The sequence below is a fragment of the Acinonyx jubatus genome, chromosome A1 (genome assembly GCF_027475565.1).
Source record: "Acinonyx jubatus isolate Ajub_Pintada_27869175 chromosome A1, VMU_Ajub_asm_v1.0, whole genome shotgun sequence".
Lineage (NCBI taxonomy): Eukaryota > Metazoa > Chordata > Mammalia > Carnivora > Felidae > Acinonyx > Acinonyx jubatus.
The window spans coordinates 104,613,692-104,639,333 of record NC_069380.1 but is presented as its reverse complement, the minus strand read 5'-3'; the positions used below and the strand labels follow the sequence as shown (position 1 = coordinate 104,639,333).

The 25,642-nt window shown below is 41.6% G+C and overlaps 1 protein-coding gene across 1 annotated transcript in view; it reads left to right on the top strand.

The window, feature by feature from the left end:
* Positions 1-25,642, top strand: part of FBN2 (fibrillin 2) — a 254,200-nt gene that overhangs the window by 163,642 nt on the left and 64,916 nt on the right. The window contains exons 20-32 of the mRNA XM_027076778.2: positions 2,014-2,133; positions 6,794-6,931; positions 7,525-7,575; positions 8,030-8,155; positions 11,971-12,198; positions 12,729-12,854; positions 17,691-17,819; positions 18,595-18,720; positions 21,495-21,620; positions 22,100-22,222; positions 22,384-22,509; positions 22,829-22,954; positions 24,534-24,656. Of these exons, the coding sequence (XP_026932579.1) occupies positions 2,014-2,133; positions 6,794-6,931; positions 7,525-7,575; positions 8,030-8,155; positions 11,971-12,198; positions 12,729-12,854; positions 17,691-17,819; positions 18,595-18,720; positions 21,495-21,620; positions 22,100-22,222; positions 22,384-22,509; positions 22,829-22,954; positions 24,534-24,656 (1,668 nt within the window). The remainder of the gene's footprint in view (positions 1-2,013; positions 2,134-6,793; positions 6,932-7,524; positions 7,576-8,029; positions 8,156-11,970; positions 12,199-12,728; positions 12,855-17,690; positions 17,820-18,594; positions 18,721-21,494; positions 21,621-22,099; positions 22,223-22,383; positions 22,510-22,828; positions 22,955-24,533; positions 24,657-25,642) is intronic.

The following is a 25,642-nucleotide window of genomic DNA, read 5'->3' as shown; positions in this document are numbered from 1 at the left end:
AGGAATGTACAGTGAACTGTTTCAATTCCTGGTTCCATGACATTTGTAACATAAAAACATTGTATTTAAAGAGAAGTTAAACCATTGATATTTGTAGCTGTCATTGTGTGTGTTTATAGTTTGGGAGTTCATAATTGCTTAATTTAGAATAGGGATTTCAAAATATATGATAATTGACATTTTGCTTTTTTTAGGAGCTTCTTACAAATGCAATTCATAGGTGAATTATATATAGTTTGTCCTCAGATTAGTTATCTGCTTCTTTTTTTGACTATCTGGTTCCCTCTTCCTGTTGTGTTTTTACTAAAAGAATTGCAGTACTCTGGAGTCGATGCTTTCATTTTAAATCTGTGCTATATTTACAAAACCTGCTCTTGTATTTTTCTTTTAAGAGGATTTCTTGATACAAACAAACTGATTAAAAGCAAAAAAAGATGCATTCATATTTCCTCAATTTCTACTTCAAGAATTAAGTTAGTACCTAGGTACTTCCTTAGTAATTTTGAAGTAGCGAAGAGGGTATATACCTGTTTTCCACGTTGATTTTTAAATTTGTGTTTCAAGTCCATAGACTTGCAAGTCAGCAGTGAGTCCTGGCTTTTCAGGAGCAATTTAATTTATATTTGACTTGGGCATTCAAGAGCAAGCATTGTAGTCGTTTGGTTATTTTTATGTTTTCCTCAACATAGTATTTTATATTTAATTCAAAGAGGTGTTGGGACGCCTGGGTGGCTCAGTCGGTTGGGCGTCCAACTTCGGCTCAGGTCATGATCTCACGGTCGTGAGTTCAAGCCCTGCATCGGGCTCTGTGCTGACAGCTCAGAGCCTGGAGCCTGTTTCGGATTCTGTGTCTCCCTCTCTCTCTGCACCTCCCCTGCTCATGCTCTGTCTCTGTCTCAAAAATAAATAAAAACGTTAAAAAAAAAAAAAAGAAAAAAGGTGTTTAGGAAAAAAAAAAAAGTACCCTGGTGAGCTCAGAAATGCTTGTGGTCAACAACAACAAAAAATGCCTTGGGGTATGCTGACCTGTTTCACATAATTAACCAAGTACAAAAAAAGAAATCTGTATCCTTTCTTTAAATTGAATGGTTGAGTTTATACTGGGAGTCAGTTTGGGGTATTGTTTCTAGCACTTGGACTGAAGCTTGTATTTATTTGTAATTAACTCCCGTTAAACTAATTTTATTGGCTTGACAATTGCTTTAGTTACCACTTGAGAACATGGGTGTGCTTGTTTACTTATGACAGTCAGTAAGGATTGTGTGGATTATGCTGAGTTGATTAATGATTCAAAGCAGATGAATGACAGCAAAGGTGTGTTTTAAGCAATTAAAAGTTCTCTTTTTTTATTTTACCAAAATCAGTTTTGTTTTGTTTTGGTTTTGATTTTTTTAAAGTCTATGCACCAGACGTGTAAATGTAAACAGGCTAAAGAGAGAGGCAGGTAGATGAAGTCTGGGAGAGAATACTCTACTCAGTATTAAAGCTTCATCCCTCGTTTCCTGAGTTTTTTCCAGGAGTTTGGAATGAAAGGCAGCATTGTGATAATATTGTCTCTAACACAGGCTTTTTTAATTCTTCTAAAACCTCCCAGAGCCACAAATGACAGAAACAGTCAACCTTTGTTTGTGCCCAGCATATTGTACCCAGGAATATGGTTGTTTTCCATCCATTCAGAATAGAGATTTCCCACAGGACAGTTCTGTCTTATTGTGGGGGAAATCAATCCCAATTTGTGCAAAGTGGTAGTGAAAGAGTGACAAGTAATGTACTAAATCCTTTCACAATACTGGGCTGATTCCTGTAGTCCTACTGAGCCCCTAGTCCTGTCTGCGTGTATCCATGCTATAAAATTCATGTCTCCGTTCCCCATTCACTGTATGCCTCCTAGATCCATATTAAAATTGCAACAGCCAAGTTTACCAGACATTCTGGCATAGCATGGCTTGTTGGAATAATATTTTCCAGAAACACATGGCAGTTCTAACAGAATCTTTTCCTCCTGGATTGTAGATATAAATGAATGTGAAAGCAACCCATGTGTCAATGGGGCCTGCAGGAACAACCTTGGATCTTTCAATTGTGAATGTTCTCCTGGCAGCAAACTCAGCTCAACAGGATTGATCTGTATTGGTAAGATTCATACACAGGGCTGGTGTTTCAGCTTCACTGCCAACATAAGTAGAGACCGCAGGCTTTACTGTGGATGAAAACGGAACATGATTACAGGAAGCTAGTAATTAGGAGTTTCTTGAGTTGTTTGCTCTCGTTATCAGGATTGGAGTAAAACATGATAGCCTAAGCGGGCGGGCTTCTGAATTTTGTTAGCTTCTAAGAAGTGTTCCTGTCCCATGAGTAGATCATTATGCTGTAGATCATGAGCATTTGCATACCACACACAGATTTATGTTTGCTACCCTAGAATGCCTTAGGAACCGAGGCAATCAAATCCCTGCTGCATACTTTTTATAACACGATTCAGAACAATAATGTGATAGAATTTGGTCTCAGTTAATAGGACAAGAATTGGAGGCCTTTAAACAAATAGAGGGAAGTTACTATTTTTTCATTTCCCCCATCAATCGTAAATGTATAGGCCCAAGGAAGGAAAGATAACGTTTCCTGCTGTTGGAAATTTAAGGAGAAAGATGCTGAAACTTCCAAACTGGTATCTTTTTATGGGTCTCAAAACATTTAAGGTCAGTTTGTGATAATGATGGTAGGATATATTTAAAACAGGATAGTCTGATCTGTTACTACAAGAAGCAATTCAGCACATGTAATAGGGAAAACTGTCTCACTGTCGGTGTCCCCGTCGGCCAGACATAGGACAGTTCACAGGGTTAGCTAGTATTCACTTTTAAAGTAAACTAAATATATATATTTCCAGATCGGAAGGTATTTTAGTTTTACACAGTGCCAAGTAATTTGTCAGTTTTTGTTATCTAGCCAGCATGAATTTTCAGTTGAATGTTTGTGAAAGACAATAGTATTTTCAGTATTATGTCTGATGCTTATACCATTGAGCTGGATGTTAGAATACCTGTTTGTTACATGAAGAAAAAAGACTTAGTCCAAAACTATCAATGAAAACCTTCCCTTTGGAAACGCCAGCTCTTCAGCTCCCCGTGAGGTACAGCTGGTGAAATTTGAGCCTTGCTCCCTTTCCATATTAGGAAACAGACTGCCATCTGCCTGGGGCACTACTTTTTTTCTTATAGAATTCCTTTGGGGGAGGGGTGGAGTCGGATCCCGGAAAGGCAGAAATATTTTTGCTAGGCCACAGTTGCCAGCTGAAATGGAGTCATTTTATTGTGCAAAGGAAATGAAGTCTGCATTAATTAATGTCAATTAATTGTCAGTTAATGTGAATTAATTAATGTCACAGAAAACTAAACCTGTATGCCACTTGGGCATCAAAAGTACCTTAGTTTTTGCTTCATCATAAAGACTTCTCTTATTTTGGCCTTTTCCCTTTCTATTTATTAATGAAAAAGGAACAAAGACTTTTTACTCCCGAGTCATTATTTGGACACTAAACACCACCATATTTTTCTCAGCTGGTGTGTTGGGAGTTTTTACTGGACGTGATCAAACTTGAATATCCCAGCCTAGAGCTGCTCGCAAAGAAATTTACTTAATATTTTTAAATTTTAGACATAATTTTATCTGGTTTTTTTTCATTGAAAACAGAATTCTAGCTTTAAAATGGAAATAGGTTGTAAAACATACATAGAAAAAAATAGGAAAATTTGTAATAGGACTGACAGTGTCTCTAATCAGTGCTCAGTCTGCAAACCGCTTTTTCATTACGGCCAAATGTCTCTATTTAGAATTGAATAAAAATTCCCTGATATGATTACTAATTTAAAATTAAGTTAGAGCAGATAGAAACTGGTGAGATACTTAGAATGTTAAGAGATTTAGAGTATATTCTGCAGACTCCCTAAGTGTAAATTAATCGTAAACTGTTCCGTAAACCGCTTGAAAAGCCCATTCATTGTATTCTGGTTGAAAATGATTCAGTGTAATAGAACAATACATTTGATTAATCTTTCCTGGATGACACTGCTCAGCCATGGGATGACTCTTTGTGATCCAGACCAATTTCTCTCATCGTTGGCTTATGTCTGTGTGCTGTCCTCAGTGACATGGACATGACAATGACAAGAGCGGTGGTCTCCCTGGTAACAAGTGATCCTTGCTTCTTTCTTATCTTTACTTGTTAGCAGTGCTCTTCTCTCACCCCTTCTCAAGAAGTTTTCGATTTTTGGCCTTCTCTTCTCCTTTCACTTTTCTGACCCCTTTTTCTCAGTTCCCTGTGTCTTCTGTGTCCTCCTGGCCTCCAGCTTGAAGTGTCACCCTGGTCAGTCCTTGGACCTCCTGGCTTCTCTGTCTACACTCACACTTAAATGGCTTCTACATTGACCCTCACATGTTCGTCTCCTTCCTCAACCTCCCCACTAATTCCAGACTTATATTTCCAACTGTCTGCACGCTGTCTCCATTTGGATGTCCAATAGATGCTTCAAACTTAACATGGCCAAAACGTAATTGCTGTCTTTTGGCTTGGACCTGTGTCTCCCAGAATGACTTCTGTCTCGGCAAATGGCAGTTCCATTTTGCCAATCAGCAGCCCGCGAAACCTTGGAGTCATCTTTATGCCTTTCTTTGAAACACCCATTGAATCTATCAGCAAATCCTGTTGATTATATTTGACATTTATCCATATTCCAACCTTTTCTCAGCACTGCCTACCACCAGCAACCCACCCATCCAAGCCCATATTATTTCTCTTCTTGATTATTACTGTAGCCTCTGACTTATCTTTGTCTTCTCATTATCTGCCACCCTACAGTCTTCCCTTAGAGTTGACATTGTAGGTCAGGTCTTCCCTCACAACCTTTGTTAATATAACAGTCTTCTTCCAACGTACACCCTCAAGACTGCTTATCCTGCTTTATTTTTTTCAGAGTTCTCACCCAGCCCCTAACCACACAACTACATAACTACATCTGATGTGTGTATGTGTGTATGTCTATACACACACACACAAAAACAATCAGAGCAAGAGAGATGCATCTGTATGTATGGATATGTGTATCAGTGGATTTTGTGACTTTTGAGTGCTGATACCATGCCAGCCAAAAGAAACATGGTGTTACAAAGTGAAGGCTTTGAAATCAGACTGTGTGCGGCTTTGAGTTGTGATGTGGACACTGTACCACCCGGGTGACCTTGTGGTAAACTAGCTGACCTCTGCGGGCCTCAGTTTTCTCCTCTGCAAATTGTAGCTACCTTAGAGGCTATTTTCACGGGTAAATAAATGAAGATGGGAAAAGCCCTATGAAAAGCCATTCATTTGAGACCTGATACAGTCTGATGAGAAAGTCTTTTTTCATTTGCACACAGTTTTCCACCCAAACTGAATCTTGCAACAAAGAAAGGCACCCCATCCCTTTTTGTGTTACTTATTTTGTTTTCACTTCTCGCCCTGAAGCCTTGGGCAACAGGGCACTTATTCCTACCTTGCTTGCGTTCAGTCGGGACTCAGAAACCACAGTGGCTTCCAAACCTGCAATTTTACTGTAATTCTCTTTCGCTGTTTCCCATTATGCTTTATTTTTATTGTTGTATTTAGCAGTAAAGCTTTACCCATATTATTAAATGAATTTTAAGGTACATACCATGGAAATACACTTTTTTCTTTATTGTTCTCTGAGGCTGTGTGCCGCAGTAGGCTGTTAAGTTTCTGTCAGACTGTAGTACTCACCTAAGGAGTTTGTCAACTCCTCAGGCTCCTAGGCCACACACCTGCAGACTTGTGAATCCACATTTGAACAAGAGCCTTGGCAGTGTCACGCACCCTGAACTGAGAGCCACAGTGCTGTAAGGAAGGCTTCGTGTAGGATTTATTTTACCCAACTCCTATTTGCCCCATCAACTTTGCTGGATTCCTTGTCACCATTACAAAATAAGCTATTCAGCAGTCACGTAAGGAAGATCCTCAGTTACATGTGATATGGAGACAGACTAAAAAGTAAGAGTAGTTACCACTAGACGGTTGGGTACACGTCCTTTTTATATGGTCCCTTCTCTTTCTTCAGATAGTTGGCCATCAGCATGCATTCTTCTTTGAAGGAGAGTTAAAGCTACATATATGGTATGTCTAGACAAATGCCTGAAAGAAAAATCCATCAGGTATTAGCCCTGATGTGTCTTAGTGGTAGTGTCCTGGGTGATGTTTCTTTTCTTCTTTATCTTGTAATTTTTTAATAAATTATTCATCAAATAATTATCTTCAGTTAGAGAAGTACTGGTGTCTCTGATCTAGAACATAAATTGTGTGTGGTTTGTTTGGTGGGGGATTACAAGAGAAGGAAATCATTTAAGGAATTTTATTTGGTAAAATCTTAAATATCAGAGCATTTATCATAAGAGATAAATCTTGTGAGTGTTTTTCACACAAGTAATGATCTTAGCGTGGTAATGCACTGTGTTTGTAAATACCAGCATAAAATCTTAGACAACAGTGGCCGCTTGTGGAGTATCACTAGATTTCATTATAAAAATTATCATACCTCATGAGATGTACATGATATAATACTAGGCTTACGTGTAATATAGTATATTTAAAATACGTGTACACATAAATAGGTTCGAAACATACGCAGTGAAACGTTTTTAAAATAATGCTCTTGTTAAATACTGTAAAAATTGCCTATGTCGTTTATAACTGCATTGCATTGTCTTCAGAGATGAGAGCTCCCCATTCCTTCCTGTTCCTTTTCAGACAGCCTGAAAGGGACGTGTTGGCTCAACATCCAAGACAACCGCTGTGAGGTGAACATTAATGGAGCCACTCTGAAATCCGAATGCTGTGCCACGCTTGGAGCTGCCTGGGGCAGCCCCTGTGAACGGTGTGAACTAGGTAGGGGGCCGTCCAGGGCTCTTTCTGGGCTTGTCACAGGAGCTTCTCCTTCACATAGCCAGATACCTGTCTCACTATGTATTTCCATAGTGAGGAAGACCGTAAGATCACGACCCTTTTCTGTTATATCTTTTCTGTTGAAATTCATTCACTTGTTGAAATAGGTACTTGGTTTATCCCTTGACTGTAAGCAGACCTTCTGAGCACCCTCGACAAGGAAGGGAACTAGCTGGAATCTAGCTGCTCCGTGACTGTCAGTATCCTTCAGGATCCGTGTCTGCATGTGCCCAAGTAGAAGATGGCGTCTCTTTGCCTTACATCTTTTTACTTGTCTATTTGTAATTTAGCTGAGGATGTAAAAGCAAGACTGAACTGTAGGAAAACTGTCAGAATCTCAGTGTGGCTCAGCACTGATGGGAATTACCACCGTATGTCACGCACGCTACTGAATTGATCGGAGGGCATCTGGAGCCTTGGCCTCTAATACCCCAGCTTCTGGTTTTTAGTCAGTTCAACTTAGATTCCGTTATACTGTTTCTTGAACTTAAAACACTTATGTTTCCTTTTGTAATGAGGTTCTGTTGTTCTCACAGATACAGCTTGCCCAAGAGGCTTTGCCAGGATTAAAGGTGTTTCTTGTGAAGGTGAGTGTATACTTGGACGATACTGTAAGTGTTTAGAGCAGTATATCACGTTGACGTTCACTTCAGAGATTTATCATTCTTAAAAACCTCAGTACAATAAAAACAATGAATCAACAAATGCTTTGTAATAATACTCTTGGAAAACAGCTTAGAGTTCCCCCATTTCTCCTCTTTTATGCTGGTGGGTAAATTTTCATGGGGACACCGTTAGGTGTCAAGGCACAAAACAGCTGGGAAGGGAGTGTGTCTGGGCTGTTTTATGGATGGGCAAGGCCGTGGTCATTTTCACAGCTGGTGCCTAGGAAACCCAGTGGTTGCACTGTGAAATATTTCTGTTCAGGCCAAGTAATAATCCACATTGTGTTGCAGATTGAATCTGCTATATGGGAAGACTACACCTGCTTTTTCTATTTCTAACATCTTTTATCCCTCTGCTTGCCTCATTTCCCTGCAGACGTTAACGAGTGTGAGGTATTTCCTGGCGTTTGTCCAAATGGACGCTGTGTCAATAGCAAAGGATCTTTTCATTGTGAGTGCCCTGAAGGCCTTACGTTGGATGGAACTGGCCGTGTGTGTCTGGGTAAGACTCACATCCTCATGGATTTGATGCATGAAACCAGCAATGAATTTTTCTTATTTCTTGGGCATTGACCAATTCAAAACCATTTAGTCTATAGCTGGAAACAGGACTAAAGTGGGATATTTGGAAGGAAAATCACTAGACGTTATTTTTAAAGTGACTGTGTTTAAGTGACATGGTTCCTTTATAATACAGAAAGTTGGAACTTCTCAACAGTTATCTCAAAAGTCAGTTTCTTGAATCAGGTATTTCGGGCAGGGTCAGTCTTTCACATTGGCCAGTGGAGTAAGAAAACTATCTATGTTTTCAACATAAAAGAAAAATTGGAGACTAGTGTTTGGAGTCAATGTTTATCAGGTCATTGAAGTTACACTCTTAGAGAAGACAGTGAGGAAGTCCTGGGTAAGGTTATTGTTTCTTTTTAAAAACATTGCCAAATAGGGCACCTGGGTGGTACAGTTGGTTGAGCAACTGACCCGTGATCTTGGCTCAGCTCATAATCTTACGGTTTGTGAGTTCGTCCCACGTCGGGCTCTGCAGGGACTCTCGGAGCATGCTTGGGATTCTCTCCTCCTGTCTCTCTGCCGCTCCCCCACTTATGCTTGCTCTCTCTCTCTCTCTCTCTCTCTCTCAAAATAAATAAACTTAATCAAAAAAAATTGCCTGATCCTAGTCCTTCCTTTACCACCTGAGAGTTTAAATTTTTCTAATGCTTTATTTTCTAAAAATCTAAAATGAGAAAGCTCTTTCTTTCAACATCATTAGTACAGAAATACGTAATTGACCTTATCATTATCAATGTCATTTTGCCTGAATCAGAGTTTGATTAATGAAAAAGAAACTTTTCTTAATCCTGTATTGTATCTAAGCAGTTTTTTATTTAATTATGGGATTCCCCAACATGCTATAGAACAGTAAGTTTTTATTTTCTAAAATAAGTTTTTATTCATAGGCTTATAGGTTTATATAAGCTTATATAGGTTTATAAGTTTTTATTTATAGGTTTATGTTTGTAATTTAAGCTTGTACACAACACATGAGCATTGATAGTGTTATAGTCAGATATCTTTAAGGTATTTATTTTTATTTATTTTATTTTTTTAATTTTATTTTAGAGAACAAGCAAGTGGGGGAGGGCAAAGGGGGAGAAAGAGAGAGAGAGAGAGAAAGGAACAGAGAATCTTAAGCAGGCTCCACACTTAGTGCGGAACCAACGTGGGGCTTGATCTCATGACCTTGGAATCATGACCTGAGCTGAAATCAAGAGGAGGAAGCTCAACTGACTGAGCCACCCAGGTGCCCCTAAGGTATTTAAATGTATCGGTGATTTTTTAAATTAGTAGTAAAAACTGTTTGCAATATCATACAGATTAGTTATTATAATTGACACAGATTTCATTTTGTTAATTTTAATAGTATATTTAAATTAGGCTACGAAGTATGACTATAAAATCATACGGAACTGGTTAGAAATGATAATATCCAAAGTCCAGTAATAAAGGAAAATTCTTTTCAGATTTTTATTGTTAAATTATCTAAGAAAGTATCTTTTGAAGATGCCAAATAACAGTATCAGTATTGGTCGAATTACTAATATATCAAATTGCTTTCAGTAACCAAAGAATTCTATACCTGAAGAGATATATTAGTAATTGTAAACTATCACTCAAGAAAGTATGTTCCCAATAATATTATTCAAAATCAAACCTTTTATAATATTCTAAAAGGATGCATTGAAGTCTTCATTCTCGCACTTGGGTTAAATGTTTTTGGCACTACTTGAACTATTCTACAAAAATGCACTGTGGCTCCGGACATGAGGAAGTTTCAAGAAGAGACTAACATTTGAAAATGTAAAATATCCTGAGAACAAAAGTAGAGGAGAACTACTTTGATAGAAACTGATCTAAATCAGGGTTCCAAATTCGAATACTTTCAGGGGCTAGGCGGGTAACTTCAATGAGTGAGGTGATAATAGGAGTCTTGGGGACCGCTGCAAACTCTAGATAGAGAGCATATACTATCCCACAGTTTCCAAATGCATATTCTAATTTCTCTGCCAGTCAGTAAAAACATTCCCAGGCCAGATGTGGCCAGTGTACAGTGTTTTGATTCCTGAGGCAGATATTGATATGGATCTGTGTAGCAAAGACACGGGATTACTCTGCCAGCCTCTCCTAACTTTTCACATATTAAGTTCAAATGCTTTTTATTTATTTTATTTTTTTTAGCTAATCTTGCTTCTTGAGCAAATTACTTCAATGACCTCAGAAACAGTTTGACTCAGTCCATAGTTCTCAGGGTACCTAAATAAAACTTACATATCTTGTTAAGATCCTGAGGGGCGCCTGGGTGGCGCAGTCGGTTAAGCGTCCGACTTCAGCCAGGTCACGATCTCGCGGTCCGTGAGTTCGAGCCCCGCGTCAGGCTCTGGGCTGATGGCTCGGAGCCTGGAGCCTGTTTCCGATTCTGTGTCTCCCTCTCTCTCTGCCCCTCCCCCGTTCATGCTCTGTCTCTCTCTGTCCCAAAAATAAAATAAACGTTGAAAAAAAATATTTTAAAAAAGATCCTTACTGCCCTGGCAACAGTATTAGATGGGGTTGGCTGTGCGTGAGAACAGCTCCTGGATGCCTGGAGGTCATGAGACTCTATGGATTACTGTTGTACCTCACACTACCAGAGAGCATGGCTTTGGAATTGGTGTTGGTGCAGATATAGAAGTCAGAATCCCCTATTCTGAATACCTATAGTCAGTCTACCAAGTCAAAATGAACATTTACCACAGTGATTTATTTCCTTAAAAATAGGACTTTGTAATTACCATCCTTGGAAATGTTTGTAACTATAAGCTAAAGGAGGTTGCTAAAGTTTATGGTGCCTTTGCTTGAGCACTTGAAAGACCCAGTATTGACAGGAACTAAAATAGTAAACATATTTATTTCTTTATATTTATATTTCCATTAGGGATCTCTTATTCTCTGTTAAACAGTTGTGAGGTTTAGGAAAGGATTTGATACCTTGAAATGCCAATATCAAATAAAACTTACTATGTGATTAAGGAAAACCTTTTGATCTCATTATCCATATTTAGCCAAGTATCCATTATCCATATAGCCAAATGTTTGACTGTAGTTTGACCAACAACTCTGTTGACTAATAGATAAATGTGTGATTTACACACCATGCTAATTTATCTTATCTTGTGACTCTTGATTGATCTAAGGTCCTGGTATGTTTCAAGATTAAAGGGAAAATTTGACATTTAAGCAAATAATTTGGCCCCTTACTAGGGCAGATTTACATAATGCAGGACAAAAACCATGATGCAAAAGGTAAATTTGACCAGGAAAAAAAAAAAGTAACTTGAAATGCAAAAATACTTTTTTTCCTTTGTAAAGCTGTTATAGTACTTGTCCAAAATTGGCACATAGATAACGGTTGATCATTTATTGTTTCTGATTAGGACATGACAGCTGGTCACAAGCCACTGTAAGCAATTTAGTGAATAAGAAGAATCTGTCATTCATATTATCTTATTCTTTCTCAAATGAGCAATACAAAAAAGGGATCATGGGTGATGATATGAAGAAGTCATGTCACAAGGGAACCTTTTCTTCCTGAAAAACCCACCTTTGTTCTCTTTAAATGACTATGCATTATGAAGTCCATTCCAGGAGGTCAGGGACCCTGTCTCTCATCCATGATTGTATCTCCAGAGCTTGGCATCATGCCAGGTGCCAAGCAAAAACTCACTTTATGAACCATCGATGAATGTGACACCTTAGTCTCAAACTGTGATTTTGTTTGCCATGTAGACATCCGCATGGAGCAGTGTTACTTGAAGTGGGATGAAGATGAGTGTGTCCATCCTGTTCCTGGAAAGTTCCGCATGGATGCCTGCTGCTGTGCAGTTGGCGCAGCTTGGGGCACCGAGTGTGAGGAATGCCCCAAACCTGGCACCAAGGAGTATGAGACCCTGTGCCCCCGGGGGCCCGGCTTTGCCAACAGAGGGGACGTTCTTACGGGGCGGCCATTTTACAAAGGTAACCGTCAGGGTCATGTTGATTTCCCTACACTTCAAGCTCACCCCCCGTATTCTCTCAGAATTGGTTTTGCTTTAAGCATATGATTTGCCACTTCATTTTCTTTGTTAAACGTGACCTGTGGCCTGCCTTATGGCCCCAGAATATAAATTACCTATATAGGCTGGTATTGAAGTAAAGATGTAAAACATGCCACTAATCTCACATTTCCTACATCTTTGCACACGCACCTCTGCTGTCCTTAGCACAGCCTGACTAGATGGGGCCCTGGTGTAGTGAAATGTTCCCTATCCCCCCTAAACCTTACCAGACAATTGGTCAGAAAGGAAGAGGTCAGAACTCTTCAAATGCAGAATCTTTTTCACTTTTGAAACGTTCTGTGTGGCATCCATGTGATCGCCAAAAATTTTGAGCCCCCTTTTTTTAGTTGGGTACGTTACTTTCCATTGTGATAGATTTTCAGCTTTAACCGGTGAACCCGTTCTTATAGTATCAGCCGGCTCAACATTCCTGCTTTGTCCTGCTTTTAGATATCAATGAATGCAAAGCTTTTCCTGGGATGTGCACCTATGGAAAGTGCAGAAATACCATTGGGAGTTTCAAGTGCCGTTGTAACAGTGGCTTTGCTCTGGACGTGGAGGAAAGAAACTGCACAGGTGAGTCTGCTCTTGTGTTGTATTTGGCAAACACTTGCTCTCTTTCTTTTGCTCGGTTGGAAAGTCCTGCCTTCAAAAGTCCATGTTGTGTTTTGTGTTTTTTGTTTTTTTCCCTCTGCTCTTAAGTCACTTCTCCAAACAAGGTCTTGTAAGAGCTACACAGTAAGTAGCATGAAAACGCTATTTTGTCTTACCTCAAGAAAAACATAAAAATTTGATTTTCAGAATAATGAAGACTCAAGACTGTAGCAATCAACAATTATATAAATGATATGTAGTATCTATTTAAAAATGTTAACGTTTTGAATAGAGCTGTTGTAACTTATTTTCCTCATCTTTAAAGAGTTTTCTTAGTAATTACTATCCAGTCGCCATCCATATCCCTATTGATATCTGCTCCCTTTAGTTTGAAAAGATGAGAAAATCCAAATTTTTCTATCACATTAAATAAATTATTCCGAACTTTTGAAATAGACGTCCAAAATCTTACTTTCAAAAGCCTCTTTATTCATATTCTCCTTGGAATGTTTCCTTCTCTGCTGTCCTCACCCTTGTCGCTGCTTTATGATCTCCACTGAAACGTGCTTGTGACTCCTTCCTCACTTCCTGTTGCACAAGGTACTGGAGTCCCTAAGTCCCCACCCCACCTAAGACCACCCTGGCGCATTTCCCAGCTGTCTGCCTCCCCTGCTGCCCAGCTCCTCGCCCGCACGTGGTTTTCCTGCTTGGTGCTCAGGTGGCTGGTCTGTGGAGACCTGCCTGTACCTCACGCATCTGCCTGCAACAGGTCTCAGTAACGCTGTTCACCTCTCATGCCTCTGAGTCTCTGCTGTACTTCTTTTTTTTAAGTTTATTTATTTATTTTTCAGAGGGAAAGAGAGAGAGAGAAAGGTAGAGAGGAAGGGGCAGAAAGAAAAGGAGAGAGAGAATCCCAAGCTGGCTTTGTGCTGTCAGCACAGAGCCTGACATGGGGCTGGATCCCACCACCTTGAGGTCATGACCTGAGCTGAAACTAAGAGTCAGATGCTTCACTGACCACCCCCTCTCTGCTCCCCTTCTGAACTTCTTCTGGTCCACACACTCTCTCAGATGCCTGCTCACTGCCTTTCTTCTCCCTGGACATCCACTCCTGTGGCCACAACCCTTCCTGCAGGCACCTCTCTGTGGAAGTGACATTGCCTCTTCCACAGTTTTCCACTCCTCCCTGTTCCTTCCCCTCCACTGCTCCTGCTCCAGCCCTGGTCAGCAGGCTCCCCCCTGTCTCTGCAGGGAATTGCCCTCTTTCCTTTTGCTTTCCCTGGACCTGAGAACAATCACTCCGTTTCCCCTGCCATCTTTTCTCTCATGCTGCCACCCTGTGTCCCAGCGTTTATCTCTCACGTCTCTCTCCCGAAGAGCCCATGTAGTTTTGACTTTTGCTGTCCCTCATTCAGGCACATGTACGTTCTCTCACGAAACACCTTCGTGGAGTTGAAAAAAATCTCTTTCTGTTGGTGCATATTCTCCATGACTTCTCTGCTTGGCCGCATCCCTTCCTTGATTTTCTTCTGTCTTGGTCTCCATGGTACCTCCCCGTCTTGATCATCCTCCTGTGCCTATGACGATTCTCCTTGCCTTTGCTGATTTCTAGAGTCCTCTGCCTCTCACAGCTGCACGTGCACCATGCCTGTGTAGATGGGCTCTGCCGAGCTGACTCCACCGTGTGAGCACTGTCCTCTGTCCTGGCTGAGTGCCATGCCACACGTACACCTGCCATCCTGCAGCCCCTCTTCTCTTCAGCCCCCTTTTGTCCCTCCCCCACCCCCCTCGGGGCTTCCTCGCATGTGGCAATAGCATCACTTCACTCAGAATGGGGGCCTCAGACTTAATTTTGACCTCTCCCTATGTTGGACAAGGGAAGAAGTTACATGTAATCTTCCATCACAGGAGTTGCTTCAAGACTTTCTACAAGACTATTGCAGGCACAGGCCCAGCTCTCGGGAAACAGAGCAGAGATTCATGTGCAGGAAGTTCACTAGGGATTGCTCTTGGGCTCAGCATCTAGGGGAGGGAGGGGAAGAACGCAGGAGTGAGAAGCAGGGGCTGCTGGGCGGCCATCAGGCCCCGCGTGGTCCTCCGCCCATCCCACAGGAAGCGCTGTACCTAGGCTGGCCCATCAGAACTGTCGTGGGTTAGGGCAGAGGGGCTAGGCATTTATGGACCTGCGTGGTCAGTCTTTGGATACATCTGCCCAGAGAAAAGGGTGTGACTGCAAGGAAGGGTCCTCTTAGCTAAGGCATTTCCTAAAGACAGTTTACATCTCAGGACTTTGTGCCCCCTGCACCCCCAGGAGTAGAAGGGAAAAGGCAAATAGTAAGTCCTTCCTTCCTGAAGGGGGAACCGGGCAACACCTGGCAGTATTCACTGCATCGCAGATTTTTCCATCGTCTTCCATCCCATTGATTGCCCAGTCTGATCTTTCATGTTCAACAATGACCATGTGTTACTCCCCACAAAGCAACTTTCAGCGACTCCCATGATCTGAAACCTGGGTAAAGACCGTGTTTTTCCCGTTCTGACTCCCCTTCTTCTTTCTGGTGTGACATTAGCCCAGTCTTACTGAAACTCACCTTCTTTAACTGTGTGAGAAACGGGTTTGTTGGTCACACTTCAGTGTGGTGGTGTATAACGTGAAGGGACAGTGGGACATTGTTGGTTGCCATTCTTCACGGCATATAAAGCCCATCTTCTTGGGGCACCTGGGTGGCTCAGTTGGTTGAGCATCTGACTTCAGCCCAGGTCATGATCCTGCAGTTCATGGGTTCGAACCTGATGTTGGGTTCTGTGCTGATGGATCAGAGCCTGGAGCCTGCTTCACATTCTGTGTATCCCTCTCTTTCTGTCCCTCCCCAACTCTGTCTCTCTGTCTCCCAAAAAAAAACATTTAAAAAAATTTTTTAAGCCCATCTTCTTTTGGCATCCTCAGTAATCACACCTGTCCTCCCTGTCCTTGCGTTAATTTTTAACCTCTATGATCCCGCCACTCTGAAATGCATTATTTTTTTTCACCAGTGCACTTTATCTCGTTTCTTTCCATTGATTCCACTTCTTTAACGTTAGAATTTCCATACAAGCTTCAAGGATGAGAATTTCTATACAAGCTTCAAAGCCACCTCCCCCAAAATACCAATTTTTAGCAGAGAACGTAGATACAGTGCTCTGTATAATTCTTATGAGACAGGCCCTGTTCTCAGCACTTGGCAAATAGTGATTCACTTAATCCTCCCAGGTGGGTTGTGCTCTACTCCCCATTTTACAGCGATGGAGATTGAGGCACAGAGAAATGAAATGATTTTCCCAAGCCTCTTCATCTGGTAGGTGATAAAACTAGCACTGGTACCTAGGTATCTGGTTCTGGAGTCCACAGTCTACACCACTGTCCAGCTCTTATCACATCACAGCTGCCAAAACATGTCCCTCCTCTGCCGACAAGTTTATTCCATGTTCTTCATGTGGTTCTAGCTGTCAATTTCTAGATCCTGATAGATTGTAAGAGAATTAAGATGCACGTCGTTAACTGTCTAATTGAATCACTGAATTTTGTGAAGAATTTTGTTTAAGGAGCATCTGGGTGGCTCAGTCAGTTAGGCTTCTGACTCCTTGATTTCGGCTCAGGTCATGATCTCACTGTTCCTGAGTTGGAGCCCCACATAGGGCTCTGCACTGAACCTCCCTCTCTTTCTGCCCCTCCCCTGCTTTCATTCTGTCCCTCTCTCTCTCTCTCTTTCAAAATAAAACTTAAAAAAAAGAATTTTGTTTACAAGGAAGTACTTATATATTTTTTTTCAGTATTGCCTGCAATTAGGGAAATAGAGAAAGCCCCAGTGCCGAGAGAAAGCATCTGACTTTCTGAGACTGAGACACCCCCGAGAGAGCACGTACAAGTTATCACTGGTAAATCTTGTGATAGAAAAGCTTCAGAATTAAAATTCCTCCAAGTAGATGCCAGTAAAAGCATTTTTTCCTAAAAACATACTTGTGACTAAAAAATTTTTAAGTACGTCATGTTTTCTCAATTATATTTTATAGACATGACTTCTCTATTAAAAAATGTCAGTGATAGGCATGGGATATTTCTCAGAAAATCTTTTTGATCATGTAAACACCGCTGTTGAAGATTCTTATTTACTGTAGTACGTAAAGAGCAACAAACACAAATATATTTTATTTTTATTTTGAAAAGTGTATCAGTTGCCTCTTCACATCTGAATGTGACCAAAAAAACATATGCTGGGGCATAGTTCACGGCCCTGCCATGTGTGTGCGCTCTCTGGCTCAAGGTTCGTTGGCCACGTCTGCCTCGGAGGCCGGCTGGGTGCTCTGTGGTCGCCAGCCACCCCTGCTCACAGGCAGCAGCCCCAACATACTCCCACCGCGGTGGGCGAGGGCTAGTGTCTCAGCACCGTCACACTGTCACTTGGCACCCGGGACTTCAGTCCAGGTGCCCACTGCTTCCTCACATGCCGCCTGCCTTCTCTGGCTCATACTGTTTGTACTGTTAACCGCATCCAAGCCACAAAGAGAAATCCACAATTCCAGAGTTCTCACAGGCAAAGAGGCACCACCTTCCTGTTGGCTCTGACAGTTTTGACAGTTGGGGAAAGGAATGTGCCTAAGACCCTGTTGGCTGCTAGCCGACCTCCTGCAAACATACCCGCGTACTGCCGGCCCCTGACTTCTCCAGCCTCTCCAATGTGCCACACCTTCCCTGGGAAGGCTGCACCTGTCTCCCTGTTCTTGAATACCTGCTCATCTCCTGCAATTATTTTTTAATTTCTTTTAACCCCTGTGCATTAGACATTGATGAGTGCAGGATTTCTCCCGACCTCTGTGGAAGTGGAATCTGTGTCAACACGCCTGGCAGCTTTGAGTGTGAGTGTTTCGAAGGCTACGAAAGTGGGTTCATGATGATGAAGAACTGCATGGGTAAGTGTGCCTAAGTTCTTCGCCCTGCAGCCTTGAAACCAGATAGCTCGACCTTGGCTGGGCTCAGAGCTGCTAACAGCGCGCTTGGCAAGGGGCTGTGGTGAGAGAGAGAACAGATTTAAATGTCAGACAGGAAATCTGCTCCTAGATAACTCTTGGGGAGCCCCAACCTCTTGGCGCCTTAGCGGCAGTGAGACTGGGTTCTGTTTATTCATAGAATCTAAAACCAACACAGACTAACTGCTCACAAGGGATTCATTTAACACACATGACGCTGTGTGGTGACCCCAGGTTTATATTCAGCCACGCAAATCCCGTGTTATTTTCTTTATTTGTGTGTTATTACAAACTCCCTTGGTACCGCCTACCTTTTGGTCCGCTGTTTAATATTGCGTGACTCACGGGACTCCCCGACACGGGACGCAGAAGGTGATCAGCCTATGATTTTTCTTTTAGTTTTATTACTGATAATGGATGGCGACGTACGGTATCTGGAGTTTAGGGTGATATGAAACAAATTGTTTATCTTTTATGAGCATGCTTGCTTCATACAAGTAAGTTCGTTCATAACTCGCTCTTTAAGAATAAAACTTAACCATTTACTTACTGGTAGTAGAAAAAGTGAGGGGAGCATTACCGCATCTCCTCTTAAAGCCGTGTCTTATTACATTTGAGTCACACTTAACTCGAATAATAATTCTTTTTCTCCCATGCTGTGTGCGCGACTGTTTTTCCCTCAGAGTTCTTTAATGGATCTCACGTTTTTACCTTTCAGACATTGACGAATGTGAACGTAACCCTCTCCTTTGTAGGGGTGGCACCTGTGTGAACACGGAGGGCAGCTTTCAGTGTGACTGCCCACTGGGACATGAGCTGTCACCGTCACGTGAGGATTGTGTGGGTGAGTCTGTCTCCACAAGCACATAAGCCAACCCAGCTCACTTGGTACTAAGATAGTAAAGATCAGGGGTCAAGTCTAACGCGTTGTCTGCGGCACGTGAAATCTTAGCTGGCTAAAAGTTGAAACTTCAGAGCCCCTCCATTGTATCTTTAGAGAGCGCCTCAGTGACACAAAGAGGCCAGCGTTGTCCTGGTTACCCCCGTTTTCATTATAAGTGCACTTGAAAGTATCTTGCGCGAGGGACCCCGTGGAAGGCCACGTGATTGCCTCCTCCAGGGAGGACAAAATAGAAGGGCGGTTGTCGGAAGGGCCTCTCCCTGGTTGTTCGCCTGTGCATCCACCTGTCGTCCAGTCAGCAGAGTCCGCCCCCCATGTCTGTCGTCATGGCGTCTGCTCCTGTGTGTGTGTGAACACAAGAGCTCTCTCCTCCCCGTCTTCTCACAGAAAGCTGAGGGGCAGGAGTGATGTGAGAATGCCAGTGGCTGGTCTTGGAGCTTTGCAGCCTACTGCTTTTTTTGAGTATACAGAGGCCTCTGGGCTTACCGGGCTATGGATACTGGCTTTAAAACCTTCATGTAGCCAGGAAGCATTTTCTTCACCAAAAATCTTTCTTGCAAGTATAAGCAAATAAAATGGTTTAAAACAGACCAGACTGCACAGCCCCATTTCAAAACGTAATTTGAGCCCATCTTTCCTCTGCACATTTATTTATTCATAAATCATATATGTATCGCTTTGCTAATATATTAGGTGAATCTTAAATCATACACTAAACAGACATTTTTATAGGTGAACGTAAAAAGTTTAAAAAAAATTTGTTTAATGTTTATTTATTTTTGAGAGAGACATAGAATGTGAGTGGGTTAGGGGCAGAGAGAGAGGGAGACACAGAATCCAAAGCGGGCTCCAGGCCCTTGGCTGTCGGCACGGAGCCCGATGCGGGGCTGGAACTCACAGTGTGAGATCATGACCCGAGCTGAAGTCGGATACTTAACCGACTAAGCCACCCAGGAGCCCCAAGAATTTAAAAAGTTTTAAATATTTTTATTTCATTTTAATGGTGGTACTAAAATTTTTTAAAACATGATTACGGGAATATTTGTTCATCATTGTGATGCAGTGAATCAGAGATCTGTTTCTGTGTTCAGTTTATTTTGTTAGTTTTTGTGGATCCTATAGCTGGAAAAAGTACCCCTCAAGGGAATATTGTATAATATAAGATGCATATTTTTGCACACTTAATAAAACATGCATTTAATGATCATAGATTTAAATCCATATGTCACATAGTCTTCTTGGTGATTTTGAGGATTTGGAATGAAGGTCTTGTTTTACCTCGTTGTATTGTCATTATTTTTACCTTATATTGTGTGTCACAAGCAGTTTGTATGAGGAAATCTTCCATTCTATCATTTTTCTTGCTGTTCTCTTACAACTGCATTAATAGTAATACTTTATTCCACAGACGTTTGCACAAGTTTTTATTAGGCGCCTGTGTTTCCTGTAAGGGTTAGTTTATTTTAAAGTAGGTGATACAGATCCACCTATGAAGGCACACTAAACACACAAACTAGTGAGGGCCCTGGTATCAGCCTCTGTGACTTGTGGTATCAGCCGTCTTCCCTCGGGATACTTGACGTCATTGAGGCTCCTCTTGGCCATCTAATAAAGAGCAGGTGAGCATGCCAGTGTAAATTCGTATATTAAATATTAGTAACTTTTATGTCTGGCATGTGCTAAATGTACATGGTCCAACATTCACTATCCACATGTGGCCACTTAAATTTAATTAAAATTTGGTAACATGAAAAATTCAATTCCTGGTGCACCCGGCTGGCTCAATCAGTTTTGATCTTGGGGTCGTGAGTTCAAGCCCCACAGGGGGCGAAGAGCTTACTTTTAAAAAATTAAATTAAAATTAAATTGAAAAAATGAATTTCATTCATTCTGTTCGTGTTTGAAATGCTCTATAGCAGATACATATTGGGATAGCAGAGATACAGAGTTTTACTTACAGTACAGTTTTAGATAGAAATAATAGAAATGTAGATTCCAGCATCTTCTTTGAACACCCCTGGAAATCATCTTACTTCCCCTGAAGAACACAAACCCCATGGGGTGCCTGGGTGGTTCATTCGGTTCGGCGTTTGACTTCGGCTCAGGTCATGATCTCACAGTTCGTGAGTTTGAACCCTGAATCAGGCTCTGTGCTGACAGCTTAGAGCCTGGAGCCTGCTTAAGATCCTCTGCCTCCTCTCTCTGCCCTTCCCCCACTCATTCTCCCTCTCTCTCTCTCTGTCTCTCTCTCTACCTCCCTCTCTCTCTCTCTCTCTCTCTCTCTTTTTCTCTCCCTCTCTCAAAAATAAATAAACATTGGAGCACCTGGGTGCCTCACCCGGTTGAGCATCTGACTTTGGCACAGATCACAATTTCACAGCTGATGGGTTCGAGCCCAGCCTCGGGCTCTGGGCTGACAGCTCAGAGCCTGGAGCCTGCTTCAGATTCTGTGTCCTTCTCTTGCTCTGCCCCTCCCCCGCTCACACAGACTCTCTCTGTCTCTCTCTGTCTCTCTCTGTCTCTCTCTCTCTCTCAAGAATAAACATTAAGAAAAATTAAAAAAATAAATAAACATTGAAAAGTTTTTAAATAAAAATTACAACAACAAAAAAAGAACACACACCCCTTTGGAGACTGATGCTTCCATGCAACATTTCTTGATACTTTTAAGTGAGGTGATTATTGCAAAAACATTAATTCTGTGTATCTTTTTACAGATATAAATGAATGCTCCCTGAGTGACAATCTCTGTAGAAATGGAAAGTGTGTGAACATGATTGGAACCTATCAGTGTTCCTGTAACCCCGGATACCAGGCCACACCAGACCGACAGGGCTGTACAGGTGCGGGTCAGCCAAGTGGGTCTGGAACTTGTATTTTCCAAATCAGCCTAGGATACCTTCTGGCACTGAATATATTGTAATGAAGCCAGTGGAAGTTCTATGTCCTAAACGTGAATCTAAGCATGGGGACCGGTCTGTAAGATGCCATTGTCTTTATGGCTTTGCAGAGGAATCCCTGGTTTTATCACAGAAAACACCGTAAATTCCATAGCTACAGTACTTCTGAGTTCTTTAATCTTAGGCTACTGGGGCTAAAGGCCAAATGGAATGATGTCCGAAAGGAAGTAGAAAGAGCTAAGAAAGACCAATGGTAAAACAATAAACCCAACACAGTAATGGGGAGAAAACTCCAAAGCCATTTAAGCATTATCTGTTTAAAGAGAAGAAGAAGAATTCCCTGTCTTTTTTTTTTCTTTCTTTTTTTTTGTTTAAGGAAGTAGACTTGACAGAGTAATGTGGTTGCAATGTTGTTTGCACAGATATTGACGAATGTATGATCATGAATGGAGGCTGTGACACCCGGTGCACTAATTCAGAAGGCAGCTATGAGTGCAGCTGCAGCGAGGGGTATGCCCTGATGCCAGATGGGAGGTCCTGCGCAGGTACAGAAAGGAAAATATGCAGGCTTTGTACAGCTCATTGATTTTATCTTACAAATCTCACTCCAGGCACTTTGACTGGATCTGGATGGGGAAAAAAATATATACGCGAGCTTAATAAAAGTCTTTCTTGTTTTTATTTAATGCCAATTTTCTGTCGTCAGATATTGACGAATGTGAAAATAATCCTGATATCTGTGATGGGGGGCAGTGTACCAACATTCCTGGAGAGTATCGCTGTCTCTGCTATGATGGCTTCATGGCTTCAATGGACATGAAAACATGCATTGGTGGGTACCATAAAAATGGGATAAATCCCATGCACACATTTGCACGCACACACGTACACATTTGTGCACACACAAACATGTGAGGGAACAGTTTTTTCAGTTATTTTAAAATTCAAGCCACCATATTTACCAGATGCGAAAGCTGAAATGGAAGAATTATTTGGAAATAATTTTAGAAAATAATACTGTGTCTTGCACATAGATTACATTTTAGCTTTTATCTCTTTATTTCAATATTACGCTCTTCAGTATAAAAGAGAGCTTTTGAATTCCTCGGATGAACAAATACTAACCGAAGTACTGAAAATACGTTTTCTAGATGTGAATGAGTGTGAGTTGAACTCAAACATCTGCATGTTTGGGGAGTGTGAGAACACCAAGGGATCCTTCATTTGCCACTGTCAGCTGGGTTATTCCGTGAAGAAGGGGACCACAGGATGCACAGGTAGGTCTCAAACTTATACCCTCTTGTGCTCTGGCTCCTCCTGTTTCAGAGGCCACCTTGACCATCATTTGTCCCTTTGCCTCTGTTGGACCATGATGGCACCAGGTCATGACTGGGTCATGAGCACCTGCCCCAGGGCATGTGTGATGATGGGTTTGTGTCCTCTCTGGTCACACACGAAGTGGGGGTGTGGGCCTGCATTCTAGTCCCGAGCGTCGCCCACATGGCTGTTTGCTCTTGCAGCATCATTCAGTTTCATAGGAGGAGTGTGGCCCAGACACTTGTCAGGACATAGCACCATGGACCATCCCAGTCGCTTGTTTTTGCAATTCTTCTAACTGGACAAAAATTCATGTGGATTTCTGGTTACACCCTTTTCCTTCCTTCCTTCTGCACCATCCTTTCCTCTGTTTTTACCTCTTCTCTTTCTGTTTGCTTTTGCCCTCTCTTCCCTTAGCCCCAGTTGACTTTCCCTCTTCTCTTTTCACTTTCTGTCTTTGCTCACCTCATGCACTTTATCTCTTGCTTCCTTTCTCTGTTAAATATGTTTTGGCCTTCTGCATAAAATGGGCGAGGAAGTCCCAAGTCAGTGCTTTGGACTAGGCCTTCCTCATTGTTCAGTTTAAGACCCTCGTCAGGCATTTTGCTCAGGGCAGGTGGTGGGTGGCTTGGACTGCAGCCTGGCTCTTAAGCTGACACCTCCAGGAACAGGTGAGCGAGGAAGACGGGGTGCTCTGGGTGTTCAGTGCTATGAAGGTCGATGCAAAGCCAATAGTTCTGTGTGTGTGTGTGTGTGTGTGTGTGTGTGTGTGTATTTACATGTGTGATTTCAGCATCTACAACATGTAATCATTGAGCTGGATAGAAAAGATTATTCTTTCTATTCTAGAAAGCTCTGAAGAACCAAAGCTACAGAGTTTATACACACAAATGTGTGTGTACACATGCATAATATGTGTACATTTATTTGTCTGTATACATGTGTATGCGTGTGTATATACATAATGTTTATTTTCCGGATGGAATCTCCAGTGAATATTTTCACATATTTGCAAATAAATAGATGAATACACACTAAAATGATAATTTTCAAAAACTCTATACTATACTGTATTGATTCTAAAAATGACAGGAATGCACTATTATTTTAAAAGTCAGGCTTCTTTTAATCTTTATGAAACACACGTAACAAATATGAATAGGAAACAGTAGGAGAGTCTCACTTTGGAAATACGATTTCTCCTGACATCTGTAACCATGCCTTCTGCATGGACTTTTGTCTGGGCCCAGGCAGCGACGTGGGGAGGGCCTGACACACATATCTGCCTGGGGGCAGTATCCCTGTCTTACCAGAAAATGGCTCTAGGAAAAGACCTCTTTGACTTGGACCATGAACTTCCGAATCTTGTTGGAGGCTACAAAAATTAAAAGTAAAAATGATGTTAATGTTTATTTTTTTCTGTATTGTTTTAGCTATTTCCATATTGACTTTAAAATGTTACCTGTGCAGAATTATACTTGGAAGTAGAATTAATTAGCCTTGTGTTTAATCTTCATCATATTAACTGTCGCTTCTCAGATGTGGACGAGTGTGAAATTGGTGCCCACAACTGTGACATGCATGCCTCCTGTCTCAACGTCCCGGGAAGCTTCAGGTGTAGCTGCAGAGAAGGCTGGGTTGGAAATGGCATCAAATGTATTGGTGAGTTTGCAAACATGAACATGCTTTGCTAAGGCACGCAATTCTTAGAGGCTCTTCTTTGCATGGTTGTTAGCCCACATACTGGTATAGGGGCATACTCTTCCTTTCCTGTGTTCTCTTGAAAATTCAAAGACTGTCTTCAGTTGTAAGGTAATTCCTGCCTAAGAGTTTCTTTTATCCTTGGAATAAATTATCAAGCCACAGCAGTCTGCCTTGGCACTCTGCTTTTTAATGTGTTGTTGTTCGGTAAAAATTCTGTGACGTGTAGCCAGAAATCCAAACAGATGGATGATGAAAAACAACTAATATGTTTTTCCAGTCTCAGAGAGCAATCAGTGAGACTTAGAACCCAGGGAAATACATGAAGGAAAGGAAAAGGTTTTATCAGATAACCTAAGTCTCTCTCTGCTGAATACCACCTTCTTAACAGAAAAGAGAATTCTTCTTCCAGAGAAAGCAAAAAGGTTTGCTGGATTCTCGGAGATCTGATTCAAAGAATCAGAGGAGATTGGAGAAGCACTTGCTGTTCTCTAGGTTTTATCAGGGCTGAACTGGAGTCTGATAAGCCTTTCGTAGCTGTGAGGCAGGGGGCTGGATGTCACCCTTGGTGTCGCACAAAGGACAGCTTCACATGCCCGGAGTTTGACATGCCTTCAGAACAAGGCATTTTTCCAACCGGTTAGAATTACCCAGGTTGACTTAAGATAGAAAATAAAACAAGCTGAACTGACCTCCCCAGGATTACTCCTTAAAACCTTAGAATTCCACAGTAAGCCTTAGATCTGTTAACAGTAACATCCACTAATTTGAATATACTGTCTTAGCCATTCAGTTGTTTTATACTTGCCAAATGTTTATGAACTGACTATGGAGGTAAATGATCACACCTTCCGAATAACTGTGGTAAGTAACATTCTGTGATGGCATCATTCACTTCACTTGCTACCCACTCCTAGTCCAGCCATCACTCTGTCATTATTTGGACA